Source organism: Stegostoma tigrinum, chromosome 2 (assembly GCF_030684315.1).
Source record: "Stegostoma tigrinum isolate sSteTig4 chromosome 2, sSteTig4.hap1, whole genome shotgun sequence".
Classification (NCBI taxonomy): Eukaryota; Metazoa; Chordata; class Chondrichthyes; order Orectolobiformes; family Stegostomatidae; genus Stegostoma; species Stegostoma tigrinum.
This window is the reverse complement of record NC_081355.1, coordinates 128,116,068-128,131,376: the sequence shown is the minus strand read 5'-3', so window position 1 is coordinate 128,131,376 and position 15,309 is coordinate 128,116,068. Positions and strand designations below refer to the sequence as shown.

At 39.4% G+C, this 15,309-nt stretch overlaps 1 protein-coding gene across 4 annotated transcripts in view; it reads left to right on the top strand.

The window, feature by feature from the left end:
- The first annotated feature begins 554 nt into the window (after nucleotides 1-554).
- LOC125464484 (kinesin-1 heavy chain) overlaps nucleotides 555-15,309 on the top strand; it is a 117,227-nt gene continuing 102,472 nt past the window's right edge. For 3 of the 4 annotated variants that reach the window (XM_048556863.2, XM_048556853.2, XM_048556844.2), the window contains exon 1: nucleotides 555-961. In XM_048556863.2, coding sequence (XP_048412820.1) covers nucleotides 836-961 — 126 coding nt within the window. In that variant the 5' untranslated portion in view covers nucleotides 555-835. Of the gene's footprint in view, nucleotides 962-1,193; nucleotides 1,443-15,309 lie in introns of those variants that run through there. The other variant, XM_048556873.2, reaches the window with a different exon arrangement.

Here is a 15,309-nt window from a genome sequence, read left to right as displayed (position 1 = left end):
CTTTATTAGTCTGGCTAAGGATGTGGTTTTGTGGCAGAGACCGGCCTCCCAGTTCTGGAATAAGTCACGTGACTCAGTTGGCGACACTGAGCTACGCCATGGTACGCCCCGCGGTCATCGGATGATGTCAACTCCCACCATCACCAGAACAGATTGGCGCGTTTCTACCCACAATGCTCACCGAGAATTGAGAGGTGTGCGGCCAGAATCTCCAAAGACCTGCATGTTCAGATTAAAATCCAATTCCCTCTCTAAATACTTTACCGAACCTGCTTGCATCTCTTTCAGCCTATTGATATCAGATCGTCATCCTTCATACTACATTTGACAGCTACCTTTTCCTGATTTGATCTTGAAATCTTTCTCGGCTCAGCAACAGCCAACAGCGTCCCGAACAGTGTTTGATGGGGGCGGGTATTAAAAAACGGTGGCGGGTATTAAAAAACGGTGGCGCCGCACTCATGCGCAGTTGGTAGGCGGGTTGCGCATGCTCGGCGAAACGGGCGCGCGCGTAGGCATTATCCGCAGCTGCGACGTCAGGCCCCGCCCCTCTCGGGTGCGCGCTGCATGAGAGCGAGGCTGCAGCCGGGAGACGCCGGTTTAATGGTGGCCATGTTGGATCGGAAGTGAAGTGAAAACGAGAGAGGGGGCAAAAATAACACAAAACTCTCCAGTCAGGAACGCGAAGTAGTGGCTACGGTTCGGCGGAGGAACGTCACCCGCTGCTCCAGAGGGCAGAAGAAACCCGCCACTTTTATAAGAGAAGGGGGGGAAAGTTTGTCTTGTATTTTTTAATTGCCCCCCCCCCCTCCCATACAATATATAAAAAAGGACAATGGCGGATCCGGCAGAGTGCAGTATAAAAGTGATGTGCCGTTTCAGGCCGCTAAATGACTCCGAGATCCAACGCGGGGATAAATATATCTGCAAATTTCAAGGGGGTGAAACCGTGGTGGTTGGGGTGAGTGTTTTATTTTTGGTTCCCTGCGCTGTCATCCTTCGTGTCTTTCTGAAGCTGGATTCTGTTCAGTTTTTTGCGTTAGTATCGGCTATTCAAGTTTAGAGATGTGAGTGATTCTCCCTGTAAGTAGCAGCAGGAGATTTGAAAGAGGTTGCGGCTGTTTCAAAAAAAAGTGCGTTCATCTGTCAAGGCGTCTCCCCGAAGTGCGCCTGTTGTTTCAAAACTTCTCCCAGGATCGCCACTGCTTTGCCTTGGTGCCTTCTTCTCAGTATAAATCATATTTTATTTCATAGTCGAATTATTGGAAATTGCCACGTCTTATTTTGGAGCCATTGGAAGCATAACGGAGGGTGTGGAATTTTAATTCGACAAAAAGGAATCGTAAATCTTTTCATCTGAGTAATTCTTTAGTGCTTCAGGCGAATGGGATGAGCTATATATTGACATTCGGGAGGATATTTTCCGAATCCTCCTCCGGAGGGTGGGTGTAATTATTGTTTTATTCAATATTGTGTTTTGTCACGATCATAATTGTTAAAAAGGCAAGTTCGTTCATTAATTAAAAGTTGAAGTCAATGTGGTAGTTGTGAACTGCTTTTGGATTGAGGTTATGATAATCTCATGGTATATATCGAAGTTGAAGTTCAAACTAGTTCGCGTATACTATTGACCTGGAGTGATTTTAGTTTTGTTTCCCCCACCCTAAAAGTTGTAATTAGTCATGATGTAATTTCAACAGTGTTTTAATGGGTGTAGGTTGGCAAATATTGAGTAGGAAATGTTTTAAACGTTTTTATATATTGGTGAGTTTGGTAAACAACTATCTCTTGTGTTGTTTTATGGTCTTTGGCTTGGAACTGCAGTGCAAGAATCCTACTCGAGGGTCATCATGCAAGAAATCAATACTTGACTTCTCAAAGCCTGTTTCTTGCCCCAAAGCTTCCTCAAACATCAGAATTTAAGCAGCATGCGTTTTCAACAAGGCATGCTGATGTCAAGCAATTCAGAATTTAGCTAACATCTGTACAAGTTCATTTACAGGTCTGTGAAACAGAGGCTATCACTTACAAGGTGCCACCTGTTAAGCAGAGTTACTAGGATGCCTGAAACCCTAAAGATTCTTAGATGTCTTAAAAACAGAAAATGCTGGAGAAACTCAGGGTCTGGCAGCATCCCTGGAGAGTTTCAATGTGAATTCTCTTGAACTTTTATAATTGTCATTTACTGTTTAAAGCATTGGAAATTGAATGCTAATGTAAAGTCTCTGAATTTGAATATATTTAGGGGCCACTCAAATTCTCAGAACAATCTAGTTTACTTCCCAAGAAAATATGCCCACACATTTGATCTGAAGAACCTTTTCATCACTTCTGACCTAATGAAATAGAAATCTGAATGAAATGAGAGTGTTGAACAATGCTTCTGTAATGACTAGTGACTTTTCAAAAAAGAGCTGGCTCAGTCGACAGTGATATTAGAAAACCATGGACTAATGAGCCTTTAAAGCACAGTGAAATAGTTAAAGTAAACCTGGTAAAACTACTTTTATTTCTGGGTTAACTCAGATGTAATATACAATCATCTCTCTTCCTTTCATGTCGTAATGTTTAAAGAAGGGTGATCTGTCAACTAACACACAGAAAATACGGTGAATGCTCAAAATCTGAAGTAACAATGCCGGAGAAACTCTACAAGTCTGGCAACATTTCTGGAGAAAGAAAAACAGGGTTAATGTTTAAAGTCTGATATGATTCTTCAGTTCTGAAGTAGTCATATCAAATGTGAAACACCAGCTGCCCTTCTCTGTCCAGAGATGTTGCCAGATCTGCACAGTATTTTCAGCAATTTGTGTTTTTAGATGCTTTTAACCAATCTTTTCAGACATTTTTATAATGCACATCTGGAGCAAGTGAGACCCATGCCTCCTGACTCAAAGGTAGGGGCACTGCCATTGTGCCACAACATCTTTAGGACTGTTACACATCCCCTTGGGCTAAGATACTTGAGGCACTGGTTATGGAATAACTTCCTGAAAATGTATCTCCAAAATTTTGAAACCTTGTGCTGACTTATTTTGTCACTAAAATGGTCTCATTTATGTCAAATATATATTTTGTAGTTACCCCATGTTGTTAGTAGACTCCCTGCACAAGCTGCTGTCGCTAGAGTTTTTGTGCGGTATCAGCAGAGGAAACCATGCAGCTCTGATGTTTGGCATTTTTATAATCCCTTGAGCTTGTCCCAAGTGCCAATTGTGTTTATACAACTTGAACTAACAGTTTCTATCTGGAAAATACAAAATGAGATGTTTTTCATGGGAGGTCAGAAGTCACATGATACCAGGTTATAGTCCAACAGATTTATTTGAACACAATTTTTCAGATCATTGCTGTTTTGTCAGGTGAACTCTTACAATAAGCTGAATGTTCCTTAAACATTTTTCTGCGAGAACAAGTGTTTCTTTACATGTGGGAATTGACCACCATTAGTACCATCATGACTTCATCTGACAAAGGAGCAATGCTCCAAAAGCTTGTGATTTGAAATAAACCAAGGACTATAACCTGGTGTTGTGACTTCTGATCTTGTTCACCCCAGTCCAACACCGGCTCCGCCACATTATCACTACTTTGTATAATTATAAAGAATCACTGTATCTGTAAAGCAGCTTTACTTTGGAGTGAAGAGCTGGATGAACACAGCAGGCCAAGCACCATTAGAGGACCAGGAAAGCTTTTCGCTTTCTGGTAAAATGTTTAAACTTATTTTTTAAAAAAAAAACTTGTTCATCTTAACTTCTGAGCTGAATCTACTTTTTTAAAAATTAATTCACATCTTAGGACCAACTTTAAAGTTTGATATTATTCTTCTACTTTTCCTACCCTTACATTAAAGTTAGTGCCTGGTGCATTGTAGAGTTCTAGTAGCCTTCAACTGTCAATTCATACTTGAAAGCTTAAATAGTAATATCACCATGCTGTTCAGTTTTGAGATTGTTGATGTTGAGCAGGATCTGCTATTAACACCTGACTCTCCCCTCCATGCATGCATGTTGCCAGCAGGGATTACTTACCAGCTTGGGCCACGAATACTAATTGTGCTCCCATTGATTATTTGAAGAGTTTCATACCTGATTATATAAATAAATTGAGATGTGCAGTGATCTGATTCTCACAACTGTATTGTTTGGTGTTGATATCGAACAATAGCTTGGTTAACTCTTAAGCCTACTAATGGATTGGTATAACTACACAAGGTGGTCTGGACAAGGTCGCTCTGCCTCTTTTTCACCTTTCCTTTAGGCCTTCTGTGGGTAAACACATCTTGCTTTTGAAAGGTTTTGTTTAGTTCAGCCATCTGGTGTAATTGGTTGGATTGTTGCCTGCAGTTAAAGTCTGTTTGTTAGTGCGCCACATTAGGATTTGAGCCTCCATCCAGTTTGTAGAAATTCCAACTTTATTCAAAAATAAATGTAAAGGTCTATAGCACGGAAAAAGGCCTTTTTGCCTATAAAGTCTTTGCTTGTCAAAAACAACTACATACCTATTCTGAGATAATGGGAACTACAGATGCTGGAGAATCCAAGATAACAAAGTGTGGAGCTGGATCAACACAGGCCGAGCAGGAAAGCTGACGTTTTTCTGATGAAGGGTCTAGGCCTGAAACGTCAGCTTTTGTGCTCCTAAGATGCTGCTTGACCTGCTGTGTTCATCCAGCTCCACACTTTATCTCCATACCTATTCTAAGCCTATTTTCTAGCACTTGGCCAGTAACCTTGTAGGTCTTGGCATAGCAGGTGTTCTTCTAACATGCTATGAGCGCTTCTGGTTTTACCACACTAAAAGGCAGCAAGTTCTAGATTCCTACCAACTCTGGCTGGGGGAGGGGGTGTGTGTGAGAGGAAAGCATTGTTCACAATCCCTCTAAACCTCCCTCCCAGTACCTCTAAATTTTGATCCTTCCAAGAGGAAAAGTTTTTCCTGTCTGTTCTTTCTATAAAACGTTAAACAATCATCTTGTCAACTAGTGCTGAGAATGTTAGATATTGAGCTGAATTGAAAAGAGTGTTTGCACATTTCAAGATGAAATTTTCTCCTTGCAACATCATCAAAAACTGATTATTTTGAGATCACAGCAGGGAACAGCGTTTGGGAAGTATATCTTAGTTACATGATTAGCTCAAACTTGTATTAGGTTGACAAAATTGGAGTTAACAAAACCCCTCAAAATTGAGTGGAAAGCATATATTGGATACTAATTCCAAGTAAAGGCAAGGTTTTCAAACTCAAAAGAATTTATTTCAAACTCTGCACACTTCCACATGAAATTGAGAATAATTTGCAGTTTAGACATGAATGATCTGTCTTTTGTTTTGACTTGATCTCATGAAATAAAGCTTAGATTCATCTAGTGTTTGGATTTTGCAGCTCTTTCCTATTTCCTGCAGCTACAGCACATCACATGGTGAATAGGGAGGAGGACCATTTTATCCATTGTAGTTTATCTATCTGAAAAGATTTTAGCTCTGCTTGTTCGCTATTCTAATAGTAATTTCTGAGTGTTTTACATATCGTGCCCAAAATAACTCCTTTTGGGTTGAAATTCACAAAAGGTAGATTTGCCTCCTTTTGACCTAGTGCACATATTTCATCCAAAGTAGTTATCTGGATTTATATAACAATGTGAGGATCTTTGGTGTCCACAATCATTCAGATTTTTGAGCATTGATCACCGATCATTGTATTGATTTTAATAGTGTCCCATTCTAGACATTTATCCATGTTTGGGGATAGCAATCAATTATGTAGTCAATTCACGATTAACTTATTTCTTCAAATTAACCATGTTAAATTCCAGTTCAGTTCTATAATTTCTATGCAGCTGTTTTGAGGACCATATTTTGCAGACAGTCATGTTTTTATCTTGTGGAATCCAGTTGGTGGACATACCTGTATCCACGTCCTCTGTCATCAGTGAGCAACTTCATGTCTTGGAGCTTTGTCTCTTGAGGTAACCCTCAGACATGTATGCCTTTATAAACATGGGTTTTGAATTGTCCTTTAACTATTTCATCTTAAAGAATGAAACTCTAATTTCAGCCCATTTAAGTTCTACGTGGAAAATCTTCTTCATTTGGTACTCTTACCAGAACATTGACCCTCAACATATTTCTTGAGTTACAGCATTCTCTTTAGCTGCTGTTCATTGAAACACATTAAAAGCCATATCCACTTACGCAACCTTTTTAATGCTTACGTTTGAAGAGATCAAATCGTGTGCTAGCATCATTTTTATGTTAATGTACTTTGTTAATGAGGCTCAGACAATACAAACTTCAGTTTCTTAGTTTTTATGCAGTGATCAATGTTGGTCTGACTTTATTGGCATAGTATCGTGTCTAGTTCAGTGGATTAATTGGTTTTACAGCCAGCTACTGAATTTTTTAAAAGATATTTTCTAAGCTACCTGTTCAGAGATGGTATTACGCACCTCTGGAGCGATGGGACTTGACCCCAAGTCTCCTCGTCCGGAGATAAGGATTTTTCTGATTTATTTTTGGCAGGCAGGCGGACAAACCAGTATCAGTGCTTTAAATCATTGCACTTTTTCTTTAAAAAAATGAAAGTCACAACAATTGTCAGGACCTTTTTGTTACAGGATTATTTGATTTTAAGATTACTTCATTGCTCATAACCTTGTGTTAATTGTTCCCTGGACCTGCATATTGCACTCTAAACAAGATGATTTGGCCAATTACTAGCTGTATTGTATTGAAATGATTTATAAACTTCCCAACAATGCCAGTGAATTAAGTCTTAACATTTGCTGCAAATGTTATCAATTTGGGTTAATCGCAGCTTTTGCATTTTGTGACAATGCTGTGTCTAAAACAACATTTTCTAATAATTGTCTAGAATTTTGCTGAGGAAACAACATATCTTTGGATATTACATGGCAAAAATATTGTACTCTTAGATTTAATTTTTGTCTTCATTTATTTTATTTATTGTTTTGATCTGGGTGTTTTGCTGGAACGGCCAGAATTGATTGTTTATCCCTAATAATTGTCCTTGAAGGTGGTGATTTCTCGAATTCTGTAGACCCACATGCAGTTAGGGGAGAGGTTCATGATTTTAACTGTGCAAGCAGTGAAGCAAGGGTGATATGGTTCCAAGCCAAGGAGGTGCATAGCTTGAGATGTCCCTATATATGCTGAATATTTTGGTCAGTTAATTGCACTGTTAAATGTTGAGTACAATAAAGATAAGAAAATATTCCTGTTTTAAAATGGGTTTTGCATTGTCCTGACTGGATTCAAGTTAGGTCATTCTCCTTATAAAATTCAGCAATTAAATTCCTACTTGTAAAAGTCATCACTTGACATTATTATAATGTGGATTTAATCTTGCTTTTTAAAATGACTTGTGGAATTTTTTTCTAAATACCGTTAATGAAATAATTTAACATTGCAGAGCTAATAGCAACTATACTTTTTTAAAGAGCAGGCAGGGATTTTGATACCTTCGGATGGTTGTTGATTCACTGAACACATGGATCCACAGTATGACTGCACTGCTTCTGATTTATTTTTGCATTTAATCAAGGTCAGTGCTGGGAAGTAGAATGTGGTCACTCCATTGGCATCCAGGGCTCCCACTGGCTTTCTGAGATCGGGTCTAGCATGGGTAAATAAAGCATTGTTGATCATCTAAAATCAAAATTCAGACATATCTAGTGCCTGTGATATTTCTGTTTTGCATGGCAGTTTTTGGCTGTAAAGTTGTTAGTTTTATAACAATGACCCTTTCAGAAATTTGTTTGGGAGTGGCTGGTTTAATGTACATGACATTAGTTCATTTATAGACCGGTCTGCCTAATGTAGTATGAAGTATACAACTAAAGTTGTTTTATTTAATTCTTGCATGATTTTCAGATTAATATTTGCAGTAGCTAATGTGCAAACATTTAAGTTCCTTGTTGAGAGCCAGTGGTGAGGAGGGCCTCATCAGTTTTAACTCACTCAGTATAATAAATGTAGATGTTCATTGCATTGATATTTTATGTATCATCCACAAATGCAATTTTTTAAAGTCTATATGCCCAAACTTTTCAAATATGTTTACTCAAAACATTTAATCTATGTTTGCCAAGATATTCTGTGTTTTTATTGACCTCTTTATATGCTAGTAGGTATCAGAAGTTTTTCAAAAAAGTCGCTGAAGCTGAGTGCACATGTTATAACTTCATTGCATTGTATACCTCACTGAACATTTTATTTTCTTCAATTACAAGTGAATGTCATGCATTAATTTGGCACTTTAACTTTGATCCAGTTGTCTCATTTAGATACTTCAGCTACGTGAGCAATTTTAAATTAAAATCTTAGATTGTTTAACTGTGGAATGAGAATTTTATTATTGACATGCATTAAATTAACTTAGTTCTGCTCTCTGTTCATTATTTTAACAACCACTGCTGGGTATCTTCTGTTCTCCTCATCTTTGGACTACCCTGTCTACACCCCTTTTATTTTCCCCACTTTGATAGTCTCCTTACGTAAACTCTTCTTAAAGCATATCTTTTAGACCAAGAGTTTGGTCATCTGGTCTAATATTGCATTGTGATTTGATGTTCTGTTTTGCTTTGTGATGTTCCTGTGAAGCACTTTAGGGGGAATTTTATTCTCTAACTTGCTAAATGTGATATATGTTGTGACTTTAAAATTTCAGATGGGAACAGGGTCAGGAGAAGTAGTGGAGGGTGAGATGCTAAAGGGGCAGAGTATATATCCGCTATATTTATAATTCGATATATCAAGCAAAATTTGTGTCGCTGAAGACGGTTAATTTTATTTATGGGCATGTATAATGAATAAACACTGTATAGATGTGGAAGCAGAGGCTGCAAAAGTAAAGCTGTCTTACTGGTATTTCAGCACCTGCTGTAATCTAAAGTGAAAAGAGAGAATTTTGTCTTTGGTCCAGTCAGTGCCCTGACTCTCTATCTGTTAGCAGTAACCATGTATACTGTTTGCATGTTGGTCTCAACATCTACATTGTCTATGAATAAACTTAATTGTGATAATGCACAGTGTTTTATTTTGTAATTTTGACTTTAGCATTCTAAATCTCATTACTTAGTTGTGAGACAGTTACAACATTTTTATATACAACCTAACCACATCTTTCAACCCAAAGTGACCTGCTTCAGAGTCATTTGCATTCCTTATTAGATGTTGTTTCTATTGGATAAGCAAAAGAAAAAGCTGGCTTAGATATCAGGTCCAAACTGATACAATTAGTGACCAGCTAAGGTACTCTTTTGTTGGTTGTACTGACAGTTGAATGTTACTGGTTGTGCACAATATTGGACTTTGATAATTGGTTTGGGAATCTCTTGAATTTGCCTAATTAGGGATGTGGAACCCTTGTACAACACATCTGAAAGGCGGTGCTTCCATTATTCTGCCAAAGCATCAGCCTACAGGATTTTTAAAAAATTACTCTAACGTTATGAGTAACAAGGACCAATCCAAGTAGTTGGACTGTTTGTATCACGTGTCCTTCAGAGCACTTTGCAAAGAACAACACCTTTTACCATCAGGAAGTAGTAAGCACCTAGCATCCTTGAGACCCTGAGGGGTAAAGGAGAGGGTGGATCCTGTTGTGTGGCTCCCTGAGCAGACTGTCAGTCATTTGGCAGAATGCCCTATCACCGGAACCTTTCAATAAGCACCAAGATATTGCTTGGCTAGTGGTGAAAAGGGCACCAACTGTGAGATCTTTTATGTATGCCCAGTTGGTCTGTGCTATTGCATGGTGCCTCTTGAAGTGGCTACAGGAGCTTGAGACGTGTGCTTGAATGTGTCTTTGCAAAGGAAGTCTGGAAAAAGATGCAATGGTTGTGTTTTTTTTTGCCAAGGTTCATTCTGAGCAGCTCCAAGACATGAGACTGTGCTCTATTGCCTGTAACCGGAGATTTTTCTGAGAAAACATGAAATGCATCTGGATGACCATCGACTTGGTGAAAGACCCTCTGTGGTCTGCCTAAAACTTGTTGGTCTTCCAGAGCAAGAGGTTGACCCCTGACAGAGTATTGCAGACTGGCACATTCCAAGATCCAGGACTATGGAAACTAAAGCTAAGGGCAGCTGCTGCAAAGGCACAGTGGGGAAAGTCCACTGCCTGAGGCCTTTCTGGTGAAATTAAATGAGCATCCGTTCAGTTATCAAACCCTCCCAGTGTGTCAAATATATGTAAATATTATTATTGTATGTATAAGAGATCTTTGGTTTTCTTTGGATAGATTCAAATGTCCATTGTTTTGTTTACTCGATGTGAAAATGCATGACCCGAAGTGTGTGTACTCCACGAATCTTCAAGGAATTGAGGGTTGAGTTGGATAGTATTGTCTAGAGCTATAGAATCGTAGAATCATATAGGCTGTGACACTGGCACTTGGAATAAAATTAATAGGATAGTTCTACCCCTGCTCTTTCTCCACATCCTTTCCCTTCAAGTAATTATCCAATTTGCCTTTTAAATTGCTATTGAACCTGATTTCCCCCAACTTCTGCACTGCATTCCAGATTGCAACTACTCATTCATGCCTTTTCAGAAAGATTTTCTGTTTTTCTTTCATCAGTTAACTTAAATCCCTCTTCTTTGCATCTGTATCATTACATAGAAGCACTGGACAAACAGTCATACCTTTCGTGATATTAGTATTGTCTATCAGATCGCCTTTTAACCTTCTCCAAGGAGGACAGACCCAAGTTTTCTACAAAACTGAATTCTCTTACAAATAGACCAAATTTAGACAAGTCGCCCATGCCATATCCAAGGCCTTGGCATTCTTCCTCAGACTTCAGATGACTACTTCATTTGATGCACTTGCTGAGATTTCACAAGGCTTCTCAGATTCTCCATCTCTAGTTCCTACTATCTTTGTATTTACTTACTTCAGTTTTTCAGTCATTCCAGAGACGTGGCTTCTGAATGACAAATATACAGAGTCCTGAATATTGAGAGGTAAAAGACCTTTTTTTTTCAAAAAAGGGAAAAGTTTAATTTTTTCCACTTTATCTATAGTCCTCAATTTTGTACTTATCAGGCAGATCCGTCCCCTCTCCTCAGCATTGTCTAAGAAAATAAACTCAGCCAGTCTCGTCTCACTTCATAATTGAAGTGCTTCAGCCCAGGTGGCATCCTGATTAATCTGTGATACACCGTCTCTGGTGTAGTCATTTCCTTACTATATAATGGTGAGCAGAACTGTACACTCATCAGCTGTGGCCTACCTAACATAATATATAGTTCCATCATTACATCTTTGCTATTTGTATTCAACACCTTGACTAATAAAAGCAAGAATCCTATGTGCCTGAAGCACCTGTTCATGTAACCTGTTGCCTTCAAGGATGTGAGATGGCCCAGGTTCAAGCCCCACCTGCTCCACAGATGTGCAATAATATCTCTGAACACGTTGATTAGAAAATGTGGATGTGCATAACAAGGTTCATCTGATCCGCTTTACTTCCGTGGGCCCTACTATTCTATTATGTACTCCTTGCCTTGTCTCCAAAAACACATCACCTAATGGGTGGCAGTTTCTTTCGAATATAAGGAACCATGGAGAATGACTGACCAAAAGTTTCTTCAGAATGAAGAAATAAAGTATGTAAGAGAGCTAGCTAGGAACGTAAAGACTAGGAATAAGATTTTGTACAATTCCTTAAAGGAAGAACAAGTGAAATGAGTGTTGGTCCTCTAGACAGTAAGAGTGGGGAGTTAATACCCGATAATGAGGGAATGACAGATGAAATGAACAAATATTTTGTTTCTGTTTTTCTCTACAGACCATACAAAACCTTCTCCGCTAATGGCTGTAAATCAAGATGTGGAAGTGAGAGAGGAGTTTAATAAAATTTTAATTGTGCGGGAAGGTTTACTAAGCACAGTGATGGAGCTGCGGACTGACAACCCCAGGTCTGAATGAGTTGTATCCCATGCTGCTCTGGGAAACGAGAGGGGAAATTAGAGGGGCCTTGACCCAAATTTTCAAATGTTGCTGGCCACAAGAGGTGTCAGAGGACTGCTTCTGTGGTTCCCCTTTTTAAGAAGGGTGGTATAGAGAGAGGAGCACAGGCTAAGACTCTAACATCAGCAGTAGGGAAACTATTGGGGAACAATAGGCGGAAGTTAATCCTCATTTAGAGAAGCGAGGTTTGATCAAGGTTAGTTAGTATAGCTTTGTCAAAGGAAGGTCATGCCTCTCAAATCATTAAGTGGAATTTTTCAAGGAGGTGATCAAGTGTTTGGCTGAAGGTAGGACAGTTGATCTAGTTTGTGGATTTCTGCAAGGTCCCACATGAGAAACTGATTAAAGAAGGTAAAAGCTTGTGAGATCCAGTATAACCTGGCAGGTTGGATTCAAAGTTGGCCTAGTGACAGGAGACCTCTGGTGATAGAGGTTGTTTGTCTGATTTAAGCTTGGAGTGCAGTGGTGTACTACAGCAATCAGTGCCAGATCCTTTTATTGGTTGTGATGTTCATAAATGATGTAGATGAGAATGCAAATTGGTGGTAAGGTATGTTGATGATAAGTAAGCTTGTGGATGACACAATTATTAGCTGTGTGGTTGACTGAGGAAGGTATTTGGGTTACAAGAGTTTAGATTAGATTCCCTACAGTGTGGAAACAGGCCCTTCACCCAGGTCCACACCGCCCCTTAGAGCATCCCACCCAAACCCATCCCCCTATAACCCACACACCCCTGAACACTACGGGCAATTTAGCATGGCCGATCCACCTAGCCTGCACGTCCTTGGACTGTGGGAGGAAACCAGAGCCTCTGGAGGAAACCCAGGCAGATACGGGGAGAATATGCACAGTCCACATGGACAGTCGCCCGAGGCTGGAATCGAACCCGGATCCCTGGTGCTGTGAGGCTGCAGTGCTAACCACTGAGCCACTGTGCTGCCCCAAAGAGGATTATAGTCTGATTGTGCAGATCAGTTGGAGATGGAATTTAGCCTTGATAAATGAAGTGATAAATGTCTGAAGAAGGAACAAGATGGTAGAGTACTCATTAAATGGCAAGACATGAAGCTGAGGAACAGAGGGATCTTGGGGTGCTTATCCACAGATGCCTGAAGCTGGCAGAGCAGGTTAATAGGAATAATTAAGAAGTCATACATGGTGCTTGCCTTTATCGTTTAAATGCTATATTTTTAGCAATACAGGCTTGATGGACTGAAGGACCTGTTTGGAAATGTGAGTCTAAGAGATTGCATTTACTACCTCACTAAAATTGTTAATCTTGCAAAAGTCCCTGGATTCAAGAAGCCTTCTAGTCTGGTAGAATCTAACAAATATAGACCCTATATTAAGGGATGCAGAAGACAAACACTAGGCCAGTTAGCTTGAAGTCTGATGTCGGGAAGTGTTGGACTTGATCATTTGAGATTATAATTATACACTTAACAAGGTAATCTAGAAGAGTCTGCATGGTTTTGTGAAAGAGAAATCTTGTTTATCCAATATATTGGACATCTTTTTGAAGGAATAACACATGATGAGTGAAGAGGAGTCTGTAGATGTACTACGCTTGGATTTCCAGAAACCACTTGATGGGGTGAAATATCAAGGGTGGCAGGTCATAAATTCTCCCACAAGGGAAAACAACACCTGACAACCACTCTGTCACTCCCTAAGTACTTGCTCTGTTTCAATAAGGTGTCCTCTTGTTCTTCTAATCTCCAAGGAGTACAGAACCAACTTACTCTAAACCCTCACCGTAAATTCCCTCTGTACCTGGGATCAGCTGAATGAACCTTCTCTGGACTGCCACCAAAGCAGGCATATCTTGCTTTGTGAATGGGACTAAAACAGTTTAGCTTTTCAGGTATCTAATGAGTGCTTTGTATAGTTTCAGCAAGACCTCACTATTTTTATTCTCTTGCCTTAAAAGTAAAGGCCACCATTCTATTGGCCTTCCCTATTACCTGCTGAATGTGTACACTAACTTTTTTGTTATTCATGCATAAGCACTTTCAAATCCTTCTGTGCTGCAACCTTCTCTAGTTAAATAATATTGTGCACTTAGGCAAAAAAAAAATCTCTCATTTTCTGCATTTATATTTCATCTGCCAAAGTTTTATCCACTCACTTAACCTGTTAATATCCCTCTATAGACTGAGCCCTTCTTTCCACTTGCCTCCTTTTTATTATTTTTGTCATCCACAAACATGGACTGCGCATTCACTTCCCTCATCCAAGTTATTAACCAATATTGTAAATAACTATGTCCTGAACAGTGATCCATGTGGCACTCCACTAGTTACAAGTTGCCATCCTGAAAGTACCCCTAGCACAACCTTCAAATATATTTGCTAATCCAAATTCCACTTCAATCTGAGTAAAGGAATTCCAAAGACAATTGACGCTCTAGGAAGAAATTCTTTCTCATCTCCATTTGAAATGGGAGCCCCCTTTAAACTATGGCTCGCAGTTCTAGATTTCCCCCGTGAGGAAATATCATCCCAGCATCTACCTTCTGTCAGATTACCTCTCATTCCAAACTCACGCTGCTCAAACTTTCCTCAGAGATTGTCACTGTGTTTCATGAATCAACAAGCAAACCTTTTCTGATTAAGTCCCAAAGCAAGTATAATCTTGCTTTTAAATAGCTCAAATTTTGCACATTACTCTGGTTTTGCTGTTGCCTTGTTGAGTTTTAGAAAGAGTTCCCCACATATATATTTCATTTCTGTGATAACAAAGTCACAATATTCTGTTTGTGTTCCCAATTACTTGCTGTGATTCTTAGACTGCAGTTTAAATTTACATCTCTATGTAAATAATCTGACTTCCCACTCTTCCTGCTTACATGAACAACGTCACACTTTTCTATATTATGTTCCATCTACCAGGCTTTTTGCTTGCTCGCTTAACCTATGTTTCCTTTGCAGTCACAAAGAAATAGACATGTGGAATGTCGGATCAGCCATGATTCTATTGAATGCTAGAGTAGGCTTGAGGAATTGAACGGCTTGCTCGTGTTCCTGTTTCTTGTAGTTATGGCTCCTCGCATCTTGTTTGCTTGTGACTTTTCCTGATCAGTAAATCTTTAGCCCGAAAAAATAGCCCACATCATTGAAGATAGACCTGTCATTTTAGGATGTGCAAGGGGCCACAGTTGAGGCTGTTCTTGAGTTCTCGAATGAGAGAGGTTAGAGATCAGAAGTGTCGTGCCATGAAAGATTTCTAACATGAGCCTTTGCAGTACAAAGCATTGCAAATCTAATATTCAGTGTGGGTATGTTAGAATGGTGTTTTGGATAGAC